At 35.2% G+C, this 24,343-nt stretch overlaps 2 protein-coding genes across 5 annotated transcripts; one reads left to right on the forward strand and one right to left on the reverse strand.

Annotated features, from left to right (window-relative positions):
- Window positions 1–2,802: 2,802 nt before the first annotated feature.
- Window positions 2,803–10,778, reverse strand: LOC125870739 (mitochondrial Rho GTPase 1-like). The gene is made up of 14 exons (XM_049551238.1): window positions 10,441–10,778; window positions 10,219–10,351; window positions 9,625–9,774; window positions 9,368–9,544; window positions 9,005–9,256; window positions 8,523–8,591; window positions 6,520–6,575; window positions 5,813–5,894; window positions 5,136–5,347; window positions 4,855–4,924; window positions 4,047–4,159; window positions 3,731–3,881; window positions 3,391–3,577; window positions 2,803–3,232 (listed from the first exon to the last, which is right to left on the reverse strand). Exons 1-14 carry the CDS (start codon window positions 10,644–10,646, stop codon window positions 3,159–3,161), a joined length of 1,932 nt encoding a protein of 643 aa, XP_049407195.1. The 5' UTR covers window positions 10,647–10,778; the 3' UTR covers window positions 2,803–3,158.
- A 2,186-nt stretch (window positions 10,779–12,964) lies between these two features.
- LOC125870624 (preprotein translocase subunit SCY2, chloroplastic) lies at window positions 12,965–23,961 on the forward strand. 4 transcript variants are annotated; one of them, XR_007446921.1, is made up of 15 exons: window positions 12,965–13,347; window positions 14,547–15,068; window positions 15,210–15,298; window positions 16,169–16,248; window positions 16,368–16,457; window positions 17,587–17,678; window positions 18,366–18,449; window positions 18,703–18,844; window positions 20,002–20,118; window positions 20,338–20,467; window positions 21,059–21,182; window positions 21,287–21,393; window positions 22,864–22,977; window positions 23,055–23,225; window positions 23,512–23,961. XR_007446921.1 is itself a non-coding variant. In XM_049551094.1 (14 exons), exons 1-13 carry the CDS (start codon window positions 13,284–13,286, stop codon window positions 22,951–22,953), a joined length of 1,731 nt encoding a protein of 576 aa, XP_049407051.1. In that variant the 5' UTR covers window positions 12,965–13,283; the 3' UTR covers window positions 22,954–23,000; window positions 23,512–23,961. The 4 variants fall into 4 exon arrangements, 2 of the variants coding, with proteins under 2 accessions (XP_049407051.1, XP_049407052.1); XR_007446922.1 differs by having other exon boundaries at window positions 23,519–23,961; XM_049551094.1 differs by lacking the exon at window positions 23,055–23,225 and having other exon boundaries at window positions 22,864–23,000.
- Window positions 23,962–24,343: the final 382 nt, after the last annotated feature.

The following is a 24,343-nucleotide window of genomic DNA, read 5'->3' on the forward strand; positions in this document are numbered from 1 at the left end:
TCTAATATATGTCATTTATAAAATTTTCACATATATTAATATTTCCACTCATAGCTTTCACTCGTAATTAAGAGTCAATTGTGATAAAGACACTCCAAAGATTTTTCCAAGGAGAAAGTTAAAGGAATTGTTTGGTAATTGGTAGGGTATATATATATATAAAAGTTGGTAGGGTGTATAACTATAATGTATTAGTAATGTTTGTATTAGTTATGTTTGCATTGATTATGCTTACATGCTGAAATTATTTCGTATCTGGTTTGCTATATTAAAAAAAATATGCATTGCATAATTTCTAAAAATTTGTTTACAAAATACCCTCCACAAATATAGTGGAAAGGATGTAGATAAGGTTTTAAAGGGTAATTGTGTATTTACTCATGACTAATAAAATCCTTTGCATTACTAATATCATAAATTTTCATGTATTTGTTATTCCAAATAAAGTATACAAGTTACACATTAATTGAAAAAAGGTGTACAAAATAAGATACTAATAATATACAAAATTAATGAGCATACATTATTTTTCTATGAAAGCCCCATAAAAACATGCGGATTTGAAAGCAAAATATTGGTCTTACTTAACAAGTTTAGTTTTGTCATTTTATTATCACGATTCACGAGTAACAATCCAAAATCTTTGAACAATCTATATATCAATCAAGTATCTATGCAAAGCTGCAACAAATCCCTCAGCTTTGAAAACAAGGCGCTGTGGTATTTTTAGACTTTTATGCTGCATTTTCTTAGGGAAAAATCCTGCAAGATCTTCTCTCCATCACGGGAGTCGAGTCGACTAAAGTAAATTTGTCTAAAACTATTCTACATTACTACACTTTGCATTCAATTTTCGCCATTTTCGATAATTCTCATCTTCTGAGTTAATTTTTGGATGGAGTAATTAGCCATGCATGCTCCATTTTTTAATAAAGAAATAGATCCTATCCCTTGAGCAGTTTACAATTATAAGAACTTATGCTATATTTGAAATCCAACCATTAAAAGACCACCATATTCCTATAAGAATAGCTCCAGATCTAGAAATATATGTCAACATCCAGCCCATTAAAGCGGTATGTGAGCAGGATTTTTAGGATATCATGAGACAGTTCGGTCCATCTGAACCCAGCTACATCGGGCTGTGGTGTTGCCTATCAAAAAATACTGTTTAGGAATACAAGCAAATCGAAGTTGTGTATCGATATAAATTTCATTATTTTGCTTGAAATACTTAGATTCTAAGCGACCTTATATCTTGGTGTAACTCATCTCGATCGATCAATCTACTAATGACCAAAATACTGTAAGCAACTGCAGCGTAGCTATAGCTATTCATTACAACTGGGAAGAAACATTTGCTCGCAGGGAAATATTGGTATATCATCGTACAGTAATATTTTTCAAATGTTTTATTGTACATCAAGAAAACGTAATAATTGTTTGAAAATCTATGATGAAACATACTACACATGTTCCATTTAAAAATGACATTAACCAATAACTTGTGTCATTCATTCCTAATCCTATCATAATATTCCTCATACATCTACATTGGTGGATCACGAAATTTGAAATTAGTAATAGGGAAAATACATAAAAACCCCCTGAACTTGGCACGAAAATTTACTTTAGTACTTAAACTTTACGGGTANACGTGTAACACCACTCTCACAGCATGTAGTGTATTACACTCGCTGCCACGTCATCGCCATATCAGTGCCACGTCAAATTTTATAATTTTTTCTATTCTTTTTGTTTTCTTTTCTTTATTAATTAACTTTCTTTTTGTTAACTCTATTTTACACTAATTAATCTCTAATGAATTATTAAAATTCTCTAATAGTTGTATCTTTTTTATAATCCCACCCACTTTCTCTAATCTCATCGGAGAAATCATTCATTTGAATTTATACAAGAATTTTCTTTGTCTTCTCCGGCGAAGAACAACCAACCCATCACCACCATAAGTCCACCTCCACAACGCCATTTGTTCGTCTTTTTTGACGAACCATCAGCCACCAAACAACCACCACAAAACAGCCACTCAAAATCCAAATCAATCACCAACAAACACCAAACCAAACCCCCTTACCTTATCCCTTTGCGATTTTATTCTTTTGATTTGTTTTAAAGGTGCGTCGGCAAGCTCAAAGCTTCAGCCATGGCTCCGATGAAGTTCCAAAGAGCTCCATACTTTCAGATCTGAAAAACCAACAAATAATCTGGACAACCAACAACACCACTACTACACTCACGTCATTGTGAATTTTTAAGGTTGTGATGAAAAATAAAAAAGTTGTGATGAAAATTAAAGAATGAAGAAGAAGAGGGTAATGGGTGGGGATGGAAGATTTTGACTTTTTAATTCTTTTTCTAAAGGGTAATGGGAGGAGAAAGGAAGATTTTTATTTTTTAAATTCTTTTTTTAACTTTAATTTTTTCTGATGCGCCAGTTTTTTATTTATTTTTTATTTTTTTGCCACGTCAGTTTTAGGGAGTAAATAAATTCACTTTTAAGTAGTAAAGGTGTGTAATAGGTCGTCATAATAGTTGAAGTGTGTAACTGACTTTTCGGTACAAGTTGAAGGGGGAATTTATGCCTTTTCCCTTCATTCCTATCCTAATATTCCTCATACATCTACATTGGTGGACCACGAAATTTGAAATTAGTAATATACTAATAATGCACATAGATCAATACATACAGACACACTGTTTACCTTTTTTACTATTCAGAATGAAACGTTAATTTTAAAAAAGAAATGAGAAAAAGTTAATTACGCAGAATTCCAGAAAAACTAATCCAGAGGAGCAACTATTCCCAGAATTGTTTTCCCAGAACTTTTCTAATAATCATCTCCAAAGTCCAAATGCCACCTAAAAATTACATTACTAATAAACAATACCTCAAAGAGGTAAATTGCTCTTTCTAAAACAGAGTACGAAGAAGGAAAATAGCGCCTAGCTGATACTTTCAACAGGAAATGGATAAGACCAGATAGACAAAACTCAAATAACCTTGGGAGAAGTCTGACCGTACTCTATGTACAAGGACATTTTGCTAATTCTCTGGTAAGATCAAAGGAATAGCGGGAGAATTTTCTTATTAGGTCAAAAAGTTGACTATCCGTTCTCGAGTAGACACAGGACATTACCTAGCTTGAGGTATTCTTCCGTGCAGCATAAGATCGATATGCTGCCAGTCCAACAACGGCAACAGCAGCCACAACTGCAATTTTAGTCAAGAGTCAGATGGAATACAATAATTTGATTCAAAAAAATTGGCTCTAATATGCCAGGCCTATCTTCAGTGCCAATGTTCATTCATTCAGTTCCATTTTCTACTTCTCTTTGGAGATATCTTTAGGGGTATTAGATTCAAAGTACCTGAAGTAAACATAAGAGAGCGATTAACAAGATGACGATATCGTTTCTGGCTACGTCCAACTTCAGTTTCAGGAACACTTAAATGAGGGTGCTCTGCAGCAGTGACAATTCTATTGAACATGCTGTTCAGATCTCTCTCCTTCACACTAATGTGAATAGGTGCATCTATTCCAAAATTCTGACATATCTGGACAAATATTTCAAAATTTTATCAAAACAGCATATGTAGAAATAAAAACCAAGCATAAAATCTTTTTATGTAATTCATGAAAAACCCAGGGTACATTCACTACATTCGATCTCTGCACAAAACAGAACACAATTTGATCAATGTAAATACCTTTGCTGAATCTTTTATTGCCATTGGGTATGAATCAAGATCATCCTTTGCAGCAACAAATAGACAAGGCACCATGAAACCACTAACTTCCCCTCGCCTTGCCACAGTCATCAGCAATTCCGATGCTCTTTTTAAAGAATACTCATCGGAGCTAAAGGAGGGAAAAAGAAGAAGAAAGTACTCACACAAAAAGCAAAGCATTATCAACACAACGATGAAGAAGAAGGAACCTGTCTATATCCAAGGTGATGGACTATGCCAATGAATTCAACTATACACTACAAGCTGCTAGTCACTTATATCTTGCATTACTCACCTGTCATATGCAAACACTGCTACATCACAAGATGCCAAAGATTCCTTAGTAGATAGAATCATCTTAACTTCATCTTCTGGAATCTCCCTAAGTACAAGTGTTTTCTTAGTTCCCTGCAATAAAACCAGTACTTAGTAAGATGGCAATTACTTGGATGTCAATCTAAGGGTATTAAACAGTCCGGGTCAACCCGGAACCGGACCAGCCAGAGGGGGCAGGGTTGGGCTGGGTTCATCACAAAAACCGAGCCGCACGATCATAGCTGGAGTATCGACGGCCCGGAATCGATCCAACCTGGTAGCGTCAAACTGGTTACCCAGACCAGCCCTGATTTTTTTATATGTATTAAGAAGTTAAAAAAAAACTAAATTTTAATTAAATTAGAAAATATTATTTTAATATAAAACTGGTCCAGCCCGGTCCAGTAGAACCCGGCCCTGCACGGGCCTAACTATACCCGGATAAACCCAGCTCGGTTGGAAACAGACCCTCCCAACCCGATAACCAACCCAGAGTCCAGACCCCAGCCCGGCCCCTTAATACCCTTATGTCAATTCGAAAGCATTCAGCAAGGGAATACAATTGCAAATGCAATGATCACACATATTGCACAGGATGCGCATCCATGGATCAAAGAAAAGCATGACTCTATTAATTAACCCTATGCATATTCGTAATGAATCATGTGCATAGAACCTAACACATGTAGGAGCTCTTACTCATATTTGCAGCACACTGGTACACCAGTTTTAGAAAGATCAACTAACATCCTATCAAGTCAAATGAGAATTCTTCTGAGAGCACTTACCCCAAGACGGTCAACAACATTAACAGCATAGTGCTCGTCAGTTGTCACCGCATAATTTTCTGAGAAAGGCCTTTAGCGAAAAAAAGTTATGCATCAGAAATTGCCAGGCTAAGGATAGTTGAGAAAATGACAGAAGGGAGATATGGTCATTTGGCTGGCCAATTACAAGCAAAATGGAAATCTGCTATATACAAAAAAGAATTTTGGAAAAATGCTTAATAGCCAGAAACAAGGACTATTATTAACAACAGCAATTCACTAGCTTAAATTCATATAGATACCTTCCCAACAACGACTTCAGCAAGGCCGACTTGCCAGATCCTTTAGGACCGAAAACAAAACACTGGTAAACATTTCGATCTGTCTGTTGTTTCTTGCGATCAACTGATTTTCTCCTGGTAAGACGGAGTGCTGATGCAGCACCACAGTTATACCCAATGTATATCAAGTTGGCCAAACTCTGAGCTGGTTCCAGCAACGTCATAAGAGCCCACTGATATTGCAAGAATAAGCAGTTTTGATCTTTAATAACATGCCTTAACAGAAATTATTTTTTGTCCGGTAGAAGTAGATGTCAACTAGAGTATGTGACATTATAAGCATTATATGTAAAAAGGTAAAAGTACACCAGAAATAGCAGACTAGCAAAATCCCATTTATTAATAAAAAAATCCTGGAGAGCAATCTATAAGATAAGTATCCTAATGACCTTGTACACAGTTTTCTGAAGAAAAAAAAGGAAGGAAAACCAAAGTCAATTAAATTTTGGGTGGTGATCTATCTACTACATTTGAACAAGTTAACTGCTCAAAGCATGTAGGGCATGTAAGCAAGAAAGGTATATTTCCAAATTATCTGATCTTGAAAGGAAATGATATCGGATCTGTTGGAAGAAATTTGAAAGTATTATGAAACCCTCTTGACAGTGCAATGAAGAAAGAAAGTTAGCAGTAAGAACCTCAGATAGGAAAGCAGAAAGAGACAAGCCCCCCAATGGAGTTCTTTCGACAGCATCCTTGTAGGGAGCTTCACCCCAGGGACTGCAATTTTTCAAACATAAAAAGCCAGGTTTAGCAATCAGCTCAGAGGGAAGGGCAACTAAAAAGAGAGAGAAGACGAGTCGAGAACACTTCTCAACATAAGATTCAAACAAAGAGGATCGGTGATAATGAGAAAAATTATTTACAAAACCTGTACTAAAAGAAAATCAGATAACTGAAAAGAGAAGTTGTCTAAATCAATCTGCTAGCATAATCCTAACTCATCCCTAGTAAAGTCAAAAGACTGAAAACTTCACATCCTCGCAATTAGCTGCACACAAATTACTCAGAGCTACCATTTAAGAAAAGACTCGACACTCTATATGAGATTCACGGTAGAAGTGTTACAAATCTGCTAAAAGCTGTCTTATTCGATCAATTTTTATGTGTCAAGCAAAAGCTTATAGGCATATTTCACAAATTCCCCCTATAGGATTGAAATAATTTTGTAATAACCCTTAGGAAAGTGGAAACAGATGTAAAAAGTGAAACAACTTCAATCAATGAATGGACAAGATTTGTAACAAGTAGTATCCTAATAACTAAACCTACAGTCTTAGCAGGAAGTGTGCACCAAAACCATCCAAACATACATAATTCAAAGAGCTCAAAGAAACCTTTTTACCTTTCCGGTGCAGTTGAAAAAAGATCATCAAGCTCAGAATTTCTGAGAACTCCATCCTGCATAAAACAAAGATTATAGATTTAGGAACAAAAAAAAAAGTTCAAAATTTCTGGTATTATCCAAAGAATTTTAAGGCTTGGCAAAAAGTATTTGCATAATCACCAGTCTTACTAGTATTTTGTTTTAATAACTGTGATGTCCAAGTCAGCTTGCACACACCTTGACTAATTCCACGGGACACCTGCTACCCCCACCAGCAGGTATCGAGTTACTCTATTCATCGAGGCTTGGACAGATGGGGAGAAATCACCTAGTATTTTGCCGCCACTGAGACCTCATGGATCTCAATCCACTTCATTGACCATTATGAATAATCTCATTTGGCCGGCGGGTTGGGGGCATAGGAAAAAACTCACACTTCACTGAAACAGGAAAGGATCAACAGACCACTGACATTTCAAATAGGAAATTGTTACACAACCAAATTCTGACATTTGTCTGAAATTTCTCCAAAAGAATTTCCACTCAAACTAGAGCATACCACCTACTTAGTGACATATTTGGAGGGGTTCCTAAATTTATCCAAAAAGTAGTAGCTAATTAAAACTTCAGTAATAGAATATATCTCAGACAGGAAAAATATGTAGAAAGCTATGTCCAAATCTCTCCAAGTCAATGAAAGGAAGACCAACAACTTAGATATGGAAAAATAATAGTGTCGAAAACAAACTCAAACTACCCAGATAAAAAAGAGATAGGGATATTATAAGACAAAATTGGCAAAAAGATTGCTTTCATGTTGGTATATGATGTGACAAGAAGATCTAAAAGATTACCCAGAACTCTGCAATGGTAGAAGTAAACACCTTTTGGAACAGTACTGACTGAGGATATTAATTGGTTTTGTGTAACGATAAAACTACTTCAAACAAAGACAAGAAGAGAGCTTGGGCATTCAAAATATGTTATCCTCGTGAAAAAACTAAAAAAGTTTCGCCACTCTGAAGAAACAAAAATAAGGAAAAAAACAATACACCTGCAACTTGACACGGCTTAATTATGGAATCAAAATTGCAGTCAAAAACAGATAGAGCTCCTCTTTCGTCCAGATATGAGGACGGTAATGAGAAATAAATCCTAAATCTCTGTCCAAATCTGTAAGCTTGGACAAATTCTTAGTGTTCTTCCAATTCTCTGAGTCTGAATCTTTATACAAGCCAAGCAATTGGCGTCTGACCATCTTCCATTCACTCTTTATCCTCTTCAAGTTCTCTTTGGAATCTTTAAAAAAGTGGGGACAATTGGAATTTGGCTCAATTTAATTCCTTGAAGTTCAATTTTTCATTTCTAATTTGGTCAAATTTACATTGTGACTAAATAATTGTTCATTAGTCTTAGTAACTAAGTTGAGCGGACTCTTCAGTTTCGATGCCGCACCCGTGTCGGATTCTCCAAGAATACACTACTTTTGGCAAATCCGACACACACCCCTTGACATTTTAAGAGCCCGATCAACATTCTTTTGGACTTCCTGTATCAAAGATTGCTCTCTATCTTAACGACCCAAGAGTTCTGGTGAGATCAACTCACTGCATAACCTTTAGTTACTCAGAGCAACCCCACCCCCTAGAGACAATGGATGCATATAATGATCCACTTTATTATCAAGTCATATTAAATGCATGAAAAAGAAAACAGTTACTCCCTTTGTCCCAATTTATGTGGAACTTTTCGTTTTTCGAGAGTCAAACAGTTTAAGTTTGACCAGGAATTCGTGCATGAAATCTTAAAAAAAAAAATTAAATGAAATTTATATAATTGTAAATTACGTAAAAAGTACTATAAGTCACAATAATTGATAATTCAAAATGTTTAAAAGATCCATGAAAAATTAACGGTCAAAGATAGACTTGTTTGAATCTCGAAATCCGAAAAGTGCCTCATAAAATGGGACGGAGGGAGTACTTATATAAAAGAAAATGCATGAAAAAATAGTGTCATACTTTATCAGTGTCAAATGTGCTGAAGACCCCTTTCAAAAACTCCACTGCTTCGCTGGTCAGTTCCAGACTCTGCAAGCAGACAAACATTATTGAGAAGGGAACTAAAAGAAAGACAGCGTTCCACAAGAAAAATATGAGTATACCACCGGAGTTTTCTTGTAACAAACAATATTGTGTAAGACAACTCACACCTTCAGAAAAAGGAAAAAAAAAATGAAGCAGCATTGGGACAGAGAAAGACGGTTCCTATCATCTGATCCTTGATAATTTTCCATCATAGGAACTCTGAACAACGGAGCTGATTCACCATGAACCAGAAACTCTGTGCAAACTAGGTCAACAAATTATTGATATTCGACATGATTTTTCCTGTTAGCCTCAGTGCCAAGTTTCTTCCAAACACAGACAGCCAACTATAACCCTAACAATATCTTGCACGAAACAAGTATCATAATAATCATCTGCTTCAAAAATAGTCTCACCTGATCGGGAGCTTTTTTGAATGGTATTGTAAGGTTATCATCCTTCAGCTTGATTTCATCATTGTACCCAAATTTCCTTAACACGGTCCAAGTGGTCTCAAGTCGACCCTTCTCTATAAAAAGTGCATGAAGAAAAAGAAACCCTGTCAATGTAAGCCCCAGGTCATTTACACCTTGAGGTAGCTTCTCCTGTACTACTCTTTTGACACCCACTATCTCAGCAGGCTGCAGGGGAGCATTGAAGCACTTAATCTGCCAATTTTTGATGGAAATAAAAAACAGAAAATGCTATAGAATAAGGTTTCTTGAAAGAAAGTAATCGAATGTTTTAATAAACTCGAGGACTACAAAATGAAGAATAACCTGAAACTCATTAAGCTCTTCATCATTGAGAGCGTCATCCATGTCATGATCACAAAGAATAAATATCCGTTTCAGTGCTCTAACACAACGGGGTTTAAGAGCCTGAGTTTCATGATCAAAGAGTGGAGCTGTTGGATGAAGTACAGCTTTCTGAGCATAATAGAACACTTCAGGTACCTGCAAAGGTTAAAAATTATCTTTCTGTTGAACTAAAAAACCTTTGCAAGGAAAAATCCCTAGTAACAAGTTGCACCCACCTGAACTAGGTTTGCAGCAGAACATTCTATGCAAGTCTCAATCTCACGGAACTGTTGCATGATTGGAGCCATCACTTGCTCAAGATTCATATGATGCTCCTCATCTCGCTTATCTAGCTTACAGCCAACAACAATTACCGGCACCTTGATCTAACCATGGTAATTCAAGTGATTAAATGCATAGAAGTCACATTCTCATTTCTCAATGCAGACTATAGAAGTAATTATCCATCCAAAAAAAATTGCACTTAATTACTTTCCATAACAATGATACTGGAACGACTATATAATTGCATGAACTAAAACACAAACAACACTTTCTAGGTTACAACGCCACAATACTAAAACTAACTCATGAATACATAGGCCTAATAATACAGAATTCAATCCATTTACAGCAAAAACACGTAAACTTTTCAGGAATTAGCAAATTTTGGCCAATATTTTAAAATGTGTGTTTTACCATTCCAATAGGAAGATATTCATTTTTTTTGTTTGATTCAGAAATATCTAAACAAAAAATTTAGAAAAATGAACAAAAATATTTTTCAAAACTACATTAACAATAACAATAAGGCACACAAAATTGGACACCTCTAAGCGACGGAACTCATAAAGCCAGAAAGTAGTCAAGCGATTGAGTGTAGAAGGCTGATCGCAAGCATAGGTAAGGACAACAGCATCGGCTCGCTTCAATTCTTCAGCAACCTTACCTCTGCTCTCCAAACTACACATCATCCCATACATCAATTCATCGAAACACTATAACCTTGATAACAAATCAACTATTCAATTTCCAAAATACACAACACGAACCTTGAGGAAGTATCAATGATCGTAACAGGAACATTATCAGGATAGAGATCGGCAGGAAGTCGAGTTGGAGGAAGCACCGGTGGAACTTCTTCCGGAAAAGTTTCACTAGCGGCAGCTGTAATGAGGCTTGATTTGCCAGTAGCACGGTCGCCGACGACGACGACACGGACGTTAGTACGGCCACCGGAAATTGAACCGCCGAGCATTTGAATGAGATATTGTAGATTTGATACTGCAAAATGGAATCGAATCGAATCAAATCAAAATATATTAGTCACTTATTATTTTGTTCCTCTGTGGAGGAGGAGTTTTCTGTTGCTTTTTAATGGAGGATATATGTATGATTGAGGTGTACAACTACTATGTGGAATTAGTGGGAAGGTAACTGTCGAGAGTCTAATCCATGGCGGATGGGTTTTTTTTAGGAATTGGGCTTCTATAAGTACTCGCCCACTATGAAAATCTTGGCATAAATAGTCATTCTCTTTTAATGTATAGAACCTCTGTTTAAGTAATAGCCAAATATGTGAAGATGTAAAATTTTAATCAATTTATAATCCAACTTTTATAACTGGCCCATTTCCATGGCCATTTCTTTAATAATTTTTGTCTGACTTGACCAAAGTGTGACATGCTATCTCATAAGTATTGTGAGGAAGCGATTGTTGCTCATACAACATGATCGTACGAGGTCACAATGCACCCAATACAATCATCCGAAGTGAACATAAGTCTGAAGTTTCAACTCATAAATATAGTTCAAATTCAGACCTTTCATAAAAGTTAGGTTTTAAGACCATCTCCAATCCATCTCTATTTTACTCTCCATTATCTGTATTTAGAGAGAAATAGAGAATGAGTTCTCTAATCACTCTTTATTTCACTCTCTATTCTTCAATTATAGAGAGTTGAATAAACTACTAGACACCTCTCTATTTTATTTTTTGATTATTATAATAGTATTTCTACTATATTACTAATTGAGTCTTTATCATTTGTAATTATTTTATAATGTAATATAACATTTAAAATATATTATTAACAAGTTACTACTTCCGCCCAAATTAATAATTTTTCAATTTTTTTTTTTTAAAGAAATGGTCACTTTAAATATGTAATTTTAAGTTATTTTAATATTATTTATATTATATAAGATTATTAATTAAGTCTCCAATATTTATAATTATTTTCTAAGTAATATAATATCTAAAACATATTATTGATAAGTATACTACTTCCATCCTGAATTAATAATATTTATTGCAATTTATGATATTTAGAAATTTAGAATAAAATATAATTTTATATTAAATGAAGAATTTGAAAATAAAATAAAATTATGTATTACATAAAGATTAAGAGTGATTATTTGCAAAAAGAAGAAATGATTTATATTATGAAATAAGAAAATAAGAATGAAATACAAATAATAATATAATATTGAGGAGAGAAATTTTTTTTATTTTTTAGAGAGTAAAATAGATAATTGGATTGAAGTTGATTGTCTGAAAAAATAAGAAACTTTATATTTGGAGAATAAAATAGATGATAGGGTTTGAGATTCCCCAAGATATCATATTTTTAATTTTAGCAGTTCAAAAGATTCATATGAAAGTTTGAAGTTTAAATTTCTTAATTTAGTTTCTAAGTTCTTTTTTCTTCTTTTGATATATTGCAAAAAAAAAAAAAAAAAACCAAAAAAAATAAAATTGTGTAGTGCACCTTCTTTGCCATGTCAACGAAAATGTCTAATAGATATTCGTTTTGAACAATAAAAGTATTTAATAGGTACTACTCTAGTTAATGTGTCTAAGTGAATTATGCGAACAATTTTGATATACTCAAAAATAAGAAAAAGTTAATGCTCCCCTATTTCCATCTCTTTAAGTTGCGTTTGTTTCTCTTTTTCCTTTGCTAGTATCATTTTTTTTTAATAATAACATTTGACATATAAATAAGAGATAACGTGTTGTAGTGGTTGTGATTGTTCTCTCTTAATTATATCGGATGAAAAATATATTATGGATGAGCGTTCCATTTTTGTTTGATTTTTTTAAAAATCAAATTACGATTCGTTTCTTTAATTTTTTATTTAAAAAAATGTGCACCGAACATCGAACTGAATTAGTTCGATTCATTTTTCTCAACTTCGATTTGATTTGATTCGATATTTTTAAAGATTTTCTACGTGAATTTAACTATTTGAATATTAAATCTAATCTAATTTGTTTATGAATGATTTAACTACTAATTAACTTTTATTTTTTAGTTAAAATTTAAAAAGTTTGATTCTTTGATGCACCAAAATACCAAAATCCTTACCCTGAACATCAAATAAAAAAATTAAACTTTTTTTTTTTAAAACACCTGAAATCAAACTGAAAAATCAAAATCAAAAAACTAAATTAGTGCGATTCAATTCATTTTTCTCTGTTATTTATGCCCACCCCTATTAAACCCCCACACAAAATTTTTTTCTTTTCCTTATTTATGCCCACCCCTAAAACCCACACTCAAATATTTATTGCCCAGTCGGTCTTCTATCTTTGTGACCTTTCTTGCTCGGCTGTCTCTCACTTTCTACAAAAATACAAGCCACAGAGGGCTTCTTTCTTCGTGTTTGGAGTGAGTTGTCGAGCTCCTTTTACCTCTCAGTTCCATAACTGAACTCCTGTAGACTGTCAAGATTTCCGTTTTCAGGGTTTTGTACCCTTCATTTTAATCTTTACCTTTTTTCTGTGTGGACTATTTGACATCCTATATTGGAAAAGCTATGCGATAAGGATTGAACAATTTTGATTTCGGAGCTCAAGGTTTAGAGCACTTTTCATTCAAGTTCTGCCATGGAAGCCGCCATTCTCAGCTCTTATACACCGCTTTCCACAACGACGGACCTGAGGATTCGAGGCAAGTCTGTATACTTCTTTTTTTCGCTCTTATTTGTTTTCAAATTAATCACAGGTCAGTCTTTGTTAAAACTGCGGAATGTTACAAGAAAATTAAGTAAATGGCTTTGCCATTAATATTCTATTGTCTACTTATTTGTTTAGCATAGTATTGTTTTCCTCAATTATGAAATGAGTGTCACATGAATGATTTTCTAAGTTAATTTTTTGATAGAGACATTGATTGCTCTCTCTCTCTCGTGTGCGTGTGTGTAATGAAGGGAGATTGTAACAAGCATTGATAAAGGAGTTCACTCCCTTCTTGCAACAAATTATAGAAACAAAAGAGAAAACAATGAAGGGCAGGAGATTCTAGAATTACACTAAGTAAACAACGAAGAAACGAAAGATGAGAAATATTATTTACCCTATCAATGTGGTTTTGATAGAGCTGGCCGATATCATGTGTTCTGCAGTGTTGACTCATTTCCAACTGAACAAGATATGAAGAGAGGTGAGCAAAGAACTAGGTTAACTGGAGAACAAACTAAGTTCTTCACAATCACAACTTACTCTGCTGATATAAGACAACTATCTTTCACTTCAGCTTTGGTTTTAAATAAATTAGATATTACTAGTTTTTCCTGTTAAAAAGATGTTACTATTACTTTAGTTTGATAAATTGTAAGTCCTTCTTTGTGTTTCTGGAGTTGAATGATGAATAACTGAAGCAATGGTTCTAGTAGGGTATATTTGGTACTTACACTAGAATGCTCCAAGATCAGATTTTGAAACTCAATATGTACAGTGTAAATTACGAAGCCATGATCTACTCTTTTTTAAGTGAGCTTTCCAGGTTCTGTTTAGTTGACATAACTTTATTTGGCTTTAGGGAGTTATCCTAAAAATACAATTATCTTAAAGCACGTTGACAAGGGGATGTAATTATGTTAATACCTTCCTAGGAAAAGAAATTGTTAAACTCGTCACTTGTTAGTTTGGTTAGGAATTTTGCGTAGTTTGGACTGGAGTATATATATTAAAACTCTCTTTTGCCCTATACAAAATGTGGCAACATATAACTTGGATTACGTGCCAATCTTAACAAACCTAAAGCATATATATTTGCTTCATCATCCTATTACTCAAGCTCTATGTTGCTCTTACTGGTAGAAACACATTTAAGATCAACCTTCTTTTTTTATTACTTTTGGCTAGCAGGAAAGTTTGCTGGATGTAATCTCCATTTCTATAATTTGCCACTGAACAGAATACACATTCCTCTCAAGTTAAAATTTTCTGACTCGAGTAGAAGGCACTTTTCTTCACGGAAGGGGCCGATATTGTCTCATGGAAAGAAAGAATTGCCCAGCTATTTCACCCATCAAAATTCAAGCGACTATACAAGTATCAGGGCAGCATCAGGAGAAACACTACATTATGGACAGTCTTCATCAGTGAGTGAAGATGAGGGAGTGTCACTAACATCTACAGATGCCAACGAATTTGTGTCCTTGCAGCCTAGGCAGAAGCAATTTAGAAATAGATTCTTGAACTTTGTAAGACTGGGTTCCGTCGTTGATAATGCTGCTGAGTCTTTTTTCAAGAGTGAGATAAGGAGAAGGCTGTTTGTGACTGCCATCTTAATTGTCATTAGTCGTATAGGATATTTCATTCCTCTTCCAGGATTTGACAGGAAGTTGATTCCAGAAGACTATCTCAGCTTTGTCTCGAAATCAGTTGGTAAGTCGCCTTTTCATCTAGACCAATATTTTCCTAGTTAATTTAGATCAGTTTTGAAGTAAGTTGGTTGAGCTTATTGGTTCTTCAAACTCGCTGAATGGAGTTTCCTCCCATGTAATTATTAATAAACCGTCCTTGCAGATCAACTGGGTGATTCCACTCCAGAACTTAAACTTTCTCTTTTCCAACTTGGGGTCAGTCCTCAGATAGCAGCATCCATTCTTATGCAGGTCAGCTTTCTTTCACCAGATATAAATATTTCGAACCAGGATATCAAAATTTGGCTTATCATATTATGTGAAAAGAAGTTTTTGTTTCCATGTTTTGCTTAAGTAAATATATTTGTTGTGTCGGACCACCAGAGGGATGTACCAGAGTAGCATTTCTTCAGAAAGTGAATTATAAAGATCTTTTTGTGGACCGACCTGTGTAGTATGTACTATACAAATGTCAGGTGAAAAAATGTAGTTGAGTTCCCATACGTGCGCCACTTGTCCTTAGGAAATTCTGGTGTATAAAAAGTAGAAGGAGAAATTCCAGGCGAAAATTGCGTAAACAGTATCTGCATCTATCAAAGTGATTTCTATAAGATATTTAAGGGATCCTGGAGGCGGAAATTATCTGAGTTGGATCTAAGTCACCAAGTAAAAAAATTATCAGAGTTGGATCTATAAAAAGGAGAGGTTATCATTTGAGTTGGAGAAAGTGAAAATAACAGCTAAATTTGCTGTTTAAGTTAATAAGAAAAGGTATTTGAACAACAACGGTAATCATGCTTAGTGAGTGCCCCATTGCAAAAGTACCTTATCCGTTCGTCCAACATCATTTCTTTTTTATTCATTTTTGTCGATTTGCCTAGCCATTTTACTGAAGGGTTTTATCTTCCTAAAAATAAAAGGAGTTCTTTAAAAGGATTTTTATAGAGGTGGAACAAAATGTGTTTGCTCTTTAGTTGATTAATATTGTTGCTGAATGAGCAACTGATTCATGTGTCCTTCTGGTTTGAGAGACCAAGGCATGTGAAATTGTTTGATCCATCCTTCTGTTGCATAATGCCTCAATTTTGTGCTAAACTAGTGAATGCCAACTTTCCCGTACAGGTATTATGTCACGTTCTTCCTTCTTTAGTGAAGCTGAGAAAAGAGGGCTTAGATGGGCATGAGAAGATCAAGAGTTATATGTATGTCTAGTTTTTCATCTCAATAAGTGAGATGGGTTGTTTCTTTACTTTGGTGGTCAATTTCTTTTTTTTGTCATCACAAACTTGCACAAGCTTATGAAACTTTGGATCTATTTTAGATGGTGGATCTCGCTTGGTTTTGCAATTTTGGAAGCTCTTATTCTCTCTTGTCACTCACTTCCATATTCAATATATGCTGCCAATCATAGGTAAGAAGTACAATTTTTTCGTGTAATAATCAATGGGAGCATACTTTTGCTATTTTCATTTTCATTCTACACAAAAGGTCACTATTATTTTTATTGTGTAATTTGGGAGTTCATTTTCCAGTAACATCATTCTAACTCCATTTCTTCCAAAAGGTCGCAAGAATTGTTCTTGTTCCACATTCTCAACAATAGAATACTCAGTGAAATCCCACAAGTGGGGTCGGGGGAGGGTAGAGTATAGCATACCATACCCCTACCTTGTGGAGGTTAAAAGACTATTTTCGAAGGACCCTTGGCTCGAGTACACATATCAAAGTAGGTATGAAAAAAAGAAAAACGACAGTGAAGAAAACAACGCAACTAATAAGGAAACAATAACGACCACATAATAGTGCGATAACCTAAACACAATAAACAACCGTCAATGATGGAATCAAAGCAAGATATTATAAGAATATGGCTTAACCCCTTGAAAAGCAAGACAACACTTCATATCTACTAACATTCTACCCTAATACGTGACCTCCACACCCTCTTATCTAAGGTCATATCCTCAATAATCTAGAGCTGTGCTATGTCATGTCTAATCACCTCTCCTTGGTGCTTTTTCAGCTTACCTCTACTTCTCCTTGTACCCACTATATTCAACCTCTCGCACCTCCTCACTGGGCATCTGTGCATCTCTTCTTCACATGTCCAAACGATCTCAGTCTTTCTTCCCTCATCTTGTCCACCACGGAGGCCACTCCCACCTTGTCCCGAATATCCTCATTGCTAATCTTATCTCTTCTAGTGTGTCCACACATCCATCTCAGCATCCTCATTTCCGCAACTTCCATCTTTCAAAAATGGAAGTTCTTGATTGGCCAGCACTCTGCCCCAACAAAATCGGTCTAGCCACCACTCTGTATGCTATTTGTGAATGACATAGTACTAATTGATGAGACACGCAATAGAGTTATGGCTAGGTTGGATATATTTACATCTTTCACAGTTGAGAGGGTTTGTAAATTATTGTTCCTCATCCCCAATTGTTTAGGTCAAAGTTTTTTCTCATGCTGTTGATGTATTATTTGCTTGATGTTGGCCGAAATTAGTACCACTCAGAATGACCTTCATTTCGTTGCAGGGTTAAGCATGTGTTGATGACTATGTCCCTTTTAGTTTCTGGTGCAATGACTATGTCATGGATCTGCGACAAAATAACCGAGTCTGGATTTGGTATTTATTTCCTTCCGTGCTTCTTTCTGTATCTTAATTTTCTTTTCTTACTTCCTTTGTAAACATCTCTTAGAATTCTAATTCAACTTGTTTTCCCCAATTTTAGGCTTTTTCCTGTTAGTCTGCTAAAGACAAAGATCCTTGTCCCTCCAAAAAAAGAATAGAAACGGAGTTGCTTAGGGAAGAGTTCAAACAAATGGTCAACGACCTTTTGAGTTTCGCCAATTGTGTTTAAACTTAACTTTAGGGGACGTGGATTGCGTTTTGTGACCAAAAAGAAAACTAGGCCCGTTTGATTGAAACATAAGGAATGTAAACTAGTGACATGATGACTCTTTTTATTTCTGATGAAAGTTAGTATCACTGGCTGTTGAAGTTGTTATGGCATACTTGTGGCAGTCCTATTATAATTCTTCTGCTCGAACCCGAGATTGTAAGAGTTTTGAAGAATTATGTAATTGACTAAAATTGGTTGACCCCAATTTGGCTTGGATACTTGCTTGATTTATTGATGTATTTGAGGTATTATGTAACTGGCTGAAAATTAGCTGACCCCAATTAATTTGGTAAGGGAATTTAGTCCATTGATTGATGTAAGTTATAACTAAATGATAAATTTGGTTAGTACTTCCTTTTTTATTTCCTGCGACCCTTTTCATGTTTGCTGACGACTAATGGATGGTTCAGGTCAAGGATCAACTTTGATTATTTGTGTGGGCATTTTGACTGGCTACACAGATACATTGCAGAAAATGTTAACTCAAATATTAGGTGGGTTACAAATGAGATACTGTAGCTTTTTAATTCTTTCTGATCATTGTACTCTATTGGTAAGGATATCAGCATGTTATGTATGAGAATTGATCCCTTCTTCTGTCCTGAACCCATTTTAAAGTTGTGGTGGAGTTTGGTCATGATCCGAGAAATAGTCAGAACATAACAATATAATTTGATACAAGGATTGCATAGTCCGGTCCCTCTAAATTATTGATTAAAGTTCCCTTCCTCCTTAACATATACACAGGAAGTAGCGGGAACTGGTGGCTTTATGTACTTGCAGTACTAGGTGTTTTTACTGTCGTTACAATGTGGGCTGTCGTTGTGAGTGAAGGGTGCCGGAAAGTTAAGCTGCAGTATTATGGTTTCAAAGTTGCTTCTGGTGCAAGGTGACTTTAACCCTGAATTGCTGTTGATTTTGCATTTTCTTTTTATTGGAAGCCAGATTTTCTGTTTGTGGAGTATTGTGAAAGCTTCATACGCGTAGTTACATGTATCTTAATGCTTATGTAAATGTTTTTACAAGCTAAGATTTCGGGGGACATATAACATTACTTGAGTAACGAGGGAATCTTAAATTAAGAACTGGGCAATGCTATAGTGAAATCTTATGATGGAATTTTAACTACTGCTGTAACTGGAGCTGTATGTAGAGTGGAAATTTCTTATCAAGGAATTATTGAGTAGCTCAATCATTGACTATTATAAATGCATCTAAACTCCATTATGTTTGTACTTCTCTCGATTGAAGCTTTCATGTGCATGCAATACTGAAGTAGCTGCTTTCTCTTGCATGCTTGATCATGTGTAAGTGAGTGCGAGTAATAAAAGATATTACTGCACACTGTCATTAATATATTTGTATGCTCAAGGCATGTACTTCTCCACCAAATGGGAAAAGTTTGTGACTCTGCTTGAGTTTGTAGCCTTTTAGGACAAGATTGAACTATTTGTTTCACTTAATTGACATTTCATGTCTGAAGAAAAAGGAATTTGCCTTGGTTTTATTGATGATAAAACATGTCTGGCTTGTGCCTGACGACTGCCTGCCATGTAAGTATGGATACATACACACATGCACACACACATTCATACAAGTATTCACACTCACGTATACAGAAAGAAACTGTCCAGTTGTTACTTCTGAGAACCTGAATAATTGAGTTGGAATTAGATTTTTTATTTGGCTTGGGATTTGGTTACAACTTAAATTTGTACTACCTTTTTTTTTGAAACTGGAACTTTGTATATTTTTCAAAAGACAGTACTAAGACTGTACTAGTCAATATTTACAACATGTCCTTCAAATCCTACTATCTTTTACTAAATTGAGTCTAGTACATCAATTATGGAGATAGTAGCATTTGAGTATAACTGATTACACCAAAAACATAGTACTAAATTGAGTCAATTACATCAATTTGTACTGCCTAGGAAGCCAGTTATTGTAGAATTAAGTTTTTTTTACATACAGAGATATATTGTACTCATTTGGGAATAGCATATTATATATTGGCATCTGATTTAAGTTACTCATCTTGAGCAGAGAGGATTCTCTAGTTCCAGCAGTGGAGCCTTATATCCCATTCAACATAAATCCAGCAGGAATGCAGCCTATCCTTGTTACCTCTTATCTGTTGGCACTTCCCGGCATTCTTGCAAGGTTACTTTATATTCAACTAAATTAGATTACAGTCACACCACTACTTTAGTGGTTGTTTGCGTATAAAATATAAAACTTCAGTGGTTCTTTACCAATGTTTTAGAAGTTGGATCTTACCTACATCAGTGATATGGAGCCATCATTGTACCTGAGCTTCAGTTGACATCAGTTTTTTGAGGTTTTCAGCTACAGATTTCTGACACATAGTTCCTTTGGCAGTCTTCTTGGTTCAAGGTTTTGGGAACACATTAGAGACGCTTTGAATCCTGACACTTCACATGGCGCAGATCCATGGGTTTACTATACAGTTTATGCTTTCTTTGTCTTCCTCTTCAACATATTTGACATTGTAAGTTGCCATTAACTTAGCATGTAGAAAGTAGATTTTAAAATGTCACATGCACAAAATATTTTTTCCTTGAAGATTGCTGTTCAATTGGAGTGGATAGAACATCAATGGAATCAATTCAATACACTAGGTCCTTTTTAACAAGGATGTTTGAGAAGTTTCTACCTATTCCCTTGGATTGAAGCACTCCAGTCATTAGGGGAAACCCAAAATACCAGTTGGTCTAGTAAAGGTGAATAAATAAGTAAAAGATACCCAGACTTGCTGGTGAGTTTACGATGTTCAGGGCTGAGGTTGGGAAAATAGAAACTGAAATCAACCTTTTAAGGTTACTAATTAGGTAGCCAGGAAGTCAAAAAGGATAGAAGACCACATAAGGCTGAGGTTTCTCTGAGTAATAGTAGTGGGAGAAAGAGTAGTCATTTTAGGAAAGATGGAAGTCACTTAGAAAAGTTATTAAAAACTGATTATCTGATGTCAATCTCATAGCAATTTCTATGCCTCTGTCACTTGAAGAAAGAAAAGTTTTTGAAAGGTTTTTAGGGATATTCTCTCTTGCTCAGTTTTACTTAACGGTAAACTTGTGACCAGGCGAACATGCCAAAAGAAATTGCTGATTACTTAAACAAGATAGGTGCTAGAATTCCAAGTATAAAACCTGGAAAAGCCACAATTGCATATTTGACAAAGATTCAAGCTTCAACGCGGTTCTGGGGTACATATCTTCTCTCTCTCTCTAAACCTATATTTCTTGTTTGTGCAATTCACTAACAGATGGTACTTCTCTTTTCTTTTTTATTTTATTGGATTGTTGTGTAGGTGGTCTGTTATTAAGTGTTTTGGCCACCACATCCACCATTCTAGACCATTATTTGCGGCGCATCAATGAAGGATATGCAATAGGATTGACATCAGTGCTAATAATTGTAAGTTCATGGGTTTTCAGGCATGCATAGTTTCTTTCGGAGCACACACGAGTTCCTCTCCCTCCTGCCAATAGGCTCTCTACCCAAAGGTTCAGGGAAAAGCAAATGAAAAAAGAGGAACAAAAAGAATGTGATGTGGATACCTTAACTTATCTTTTTTGACATCAGTACTAGTGATTGTAAGTTCATGGTTTTCATGCATGAATAGTTGCTTTCCGAACACACACAAATCTCCCTCGCTCCCCCACTAGTTAGGCTCTCTAACCCCAAAAAGAGCATGATGCAGGTGCCTTGACTTAATCTGTTTCATGCCGATTTGATAAGCAAACATCTCTTGCTTCTACACATCTTATTCTATCCAGGAACTAATTGAAGAAGGAAAATGACTGGTGTTATCTTTTAATAGATTCCTCATTCTCTTTTAAGCAACCAATAAGTTGTTGGACACCCTCATTATGCACTTGAAATTGGTCTCTTCTTGTTCCTTGGATAAGTTAAATGTTTCATCAATTGTCCAGCATTGGCATATACCTACTGTTGGACTGCTCTATAAGAGAGTTGGATCAATATTCAGTCAGTCGTAAGTTCTCCCAATTCACACCCCAAGTCCATTTTTTCTTTTTAATACGACTGGTACTTCATGAATTGATCCTGAGCCAACTGTGCAACAATCGTCTCTGGTCCTCCAAATATCTTCTTTGCCCTATTTTAACCCTCCATGATACTATATATATGTGGTATGAATTCAACTCCTCAAACAGTAATTGTCTCTATGCTGTGTGGGCTATCCAGGATTGTATCACTGTCAATCTCCTAGTCTTGTCAATTTCTTCTAAGAGGGATGTACCTGTAGTTACCTGCTCTACATTTTGATATATATGCAGAATGTTCTTGTAGTTATCTGCTTTATATTCTGGTTTACATGCATCATGTTGTAAAGCTATATTGTAAATAGCAGGGAATCCATTCCCTCATCTTTCAGAGGGCTGTGACCTCGCCTTGCATCAGGCGAAAATTTAATCCTCTGTCCATTGCGATGTCATAAAGTAATGTATTTATATTGTGGGGTTGCTTGGTAGATTATTATAAGTTTAACAAGGCAAATATGAAATTTTACTACTGTTTCAAAGGATTAATAGTAGTGGGAAACATGGTTTAACGGTAATGAGGTAATTCACATGATTTTTGAGTCCACAATGAGGGGATATCTATTCCATATGACGAAGGAAGTTAACTGCAACTGAAACCACAAGGAGGTAATATGTAATTAACCCGTTAACTTATATAGGCAAAGTGTTTCAGGTAGAGAACAAACTCAGATTAAAGATAAGTAGTTTTTCTGAGGTTGTCTGGTAATTTTTATCAACCTAGTAGAAATCACTGCTGTTATACTCCTGGGAATGTAGTAGAATGGTCATTGTCTTTCATATGTCGTACTGAAATATTTCTTCTTCCTGCCTTCTGCTGCAGGTAGGTTCGATTATTGAATTGAGAAGATCTTATCAAGCATATAATGTAATGCCAAGTCTAAGTATGGCTTTGAAGCGTTATGGTGTATGAGATTGGAGTATGGCTCTATTCGAGGTATATCTATGGTGTCATACATAGTACATGATCTATACCTTATGACTTCTCTCATACATTACTTGGTGTTTGCGCAGTAAATGGGATTCAGTTCTTGCTTGCATCATTGGTGCTGAGAATATTTTGCATAGTCTAGGATGTTCTTGAGTGAAATCTTAACTACCAGTCAACTTTTAAAACTTTGAAGATTGAAGATGTCGCTATCAGCCAACTCTTCTCGGTCAAGACACATTTTCCATACGTAGCAAGTAATAACCCATCCTTTGGCTGACAGAGAAACCGTCTTATCCTTCTTCCTTTTATTTCTCTTTATCACACTTTAGTTGTGTCATATACAATTAGATGAGTTTTTGCAGGATGTTTAGTAACTGCATAATAATAATATATAGAGTTCTGTCATCAAAAAAATAATATATAGAGTTCAATGATCATTCAACCCACTAGCTTCACAAATTAGTTGGACTTCTACATGCAATTTTCGAAATTTTGCTGATGACAACAAAATTCATCTGCTTCCTCAAATTGTGTTTCCAGGATACAGGATGACTAGCATGAAATAGCTGAATTTAGACAAAGACAAGCAGACTTAGGAGGGTTTATCGATTTGTTCACGAAGCATCATCATTTGGCTTTCTTACATTCCAATGTTGCCACAAACTGATGAAGTTGCTGTCTGAGCATTAATAGAGTTCCAAGTACCTGCAGAATACGCGTGTTCACCATGTATATAATTACATTTTTTTTTAAAAAAATACTGTAGATGGCCAAATTACGGCATGAAGCAAGTCTACTCTTCTCTTGGCATGCAAAAGAGGATGTGATTTTGCTTTATTTTTGAAAGGGTATGTTTACAATCTGCTTGTGTTTGTTGAAACGTGTGCATCAGTATGAATTTTTAACCATATTTACGCGATGAGGACTAGTCTGTACTAAAACGTTCCTTTCTTTTCTCTCTATTTAATGGAGCTAAAAACATTGCAATGATGTGGTTTCATCCGGAAGATTTCCATTCTTCCCCAAATTCATTCAGAACAAAAGCAAGGAATGAACGAACTATTTTCGAATTTCGAGTTAAAGGTTAGATAACGGTCTGTTGATGAATCAAATGTCCAGTCACATTCAAATCTTCTATCTTCAATGAGTTTTAACAATTGTTAGGAGGCATTTTTGCCTATAGGTTTTAAATATTTATTTGCTTTATTTGAAATTTATGAAGTTGGAGCTGTGATTGGTTATATATGTAAAGGAGAAATACAATTTATGAAGATTGAGCTAGAAAACAAGTCATGAGCAGCTTTCCAAACTAAAAAAAAATAAAAAATTATTCTAGAAAAAAAAAAGAATAGTTCTAATGTCCAAATGACTT

The sequence above is a fragment of the Solanum stenotomum genome, chromosome 7 (genome assembly GCF_019186545.1).
Source record: "Solanum stenotomum isolate F172 chromosome 7, ASM1918654v1, whole genome shotgun sequence".
In the NCBI taxonomy this organism is placed as follows: domain Eukaryota; kingdom Viridiplantae; phylum Streptophyta; class Magnoliopsida; order Solanales; family Solanaceae; genus Solanum; species Solanum stenotomum.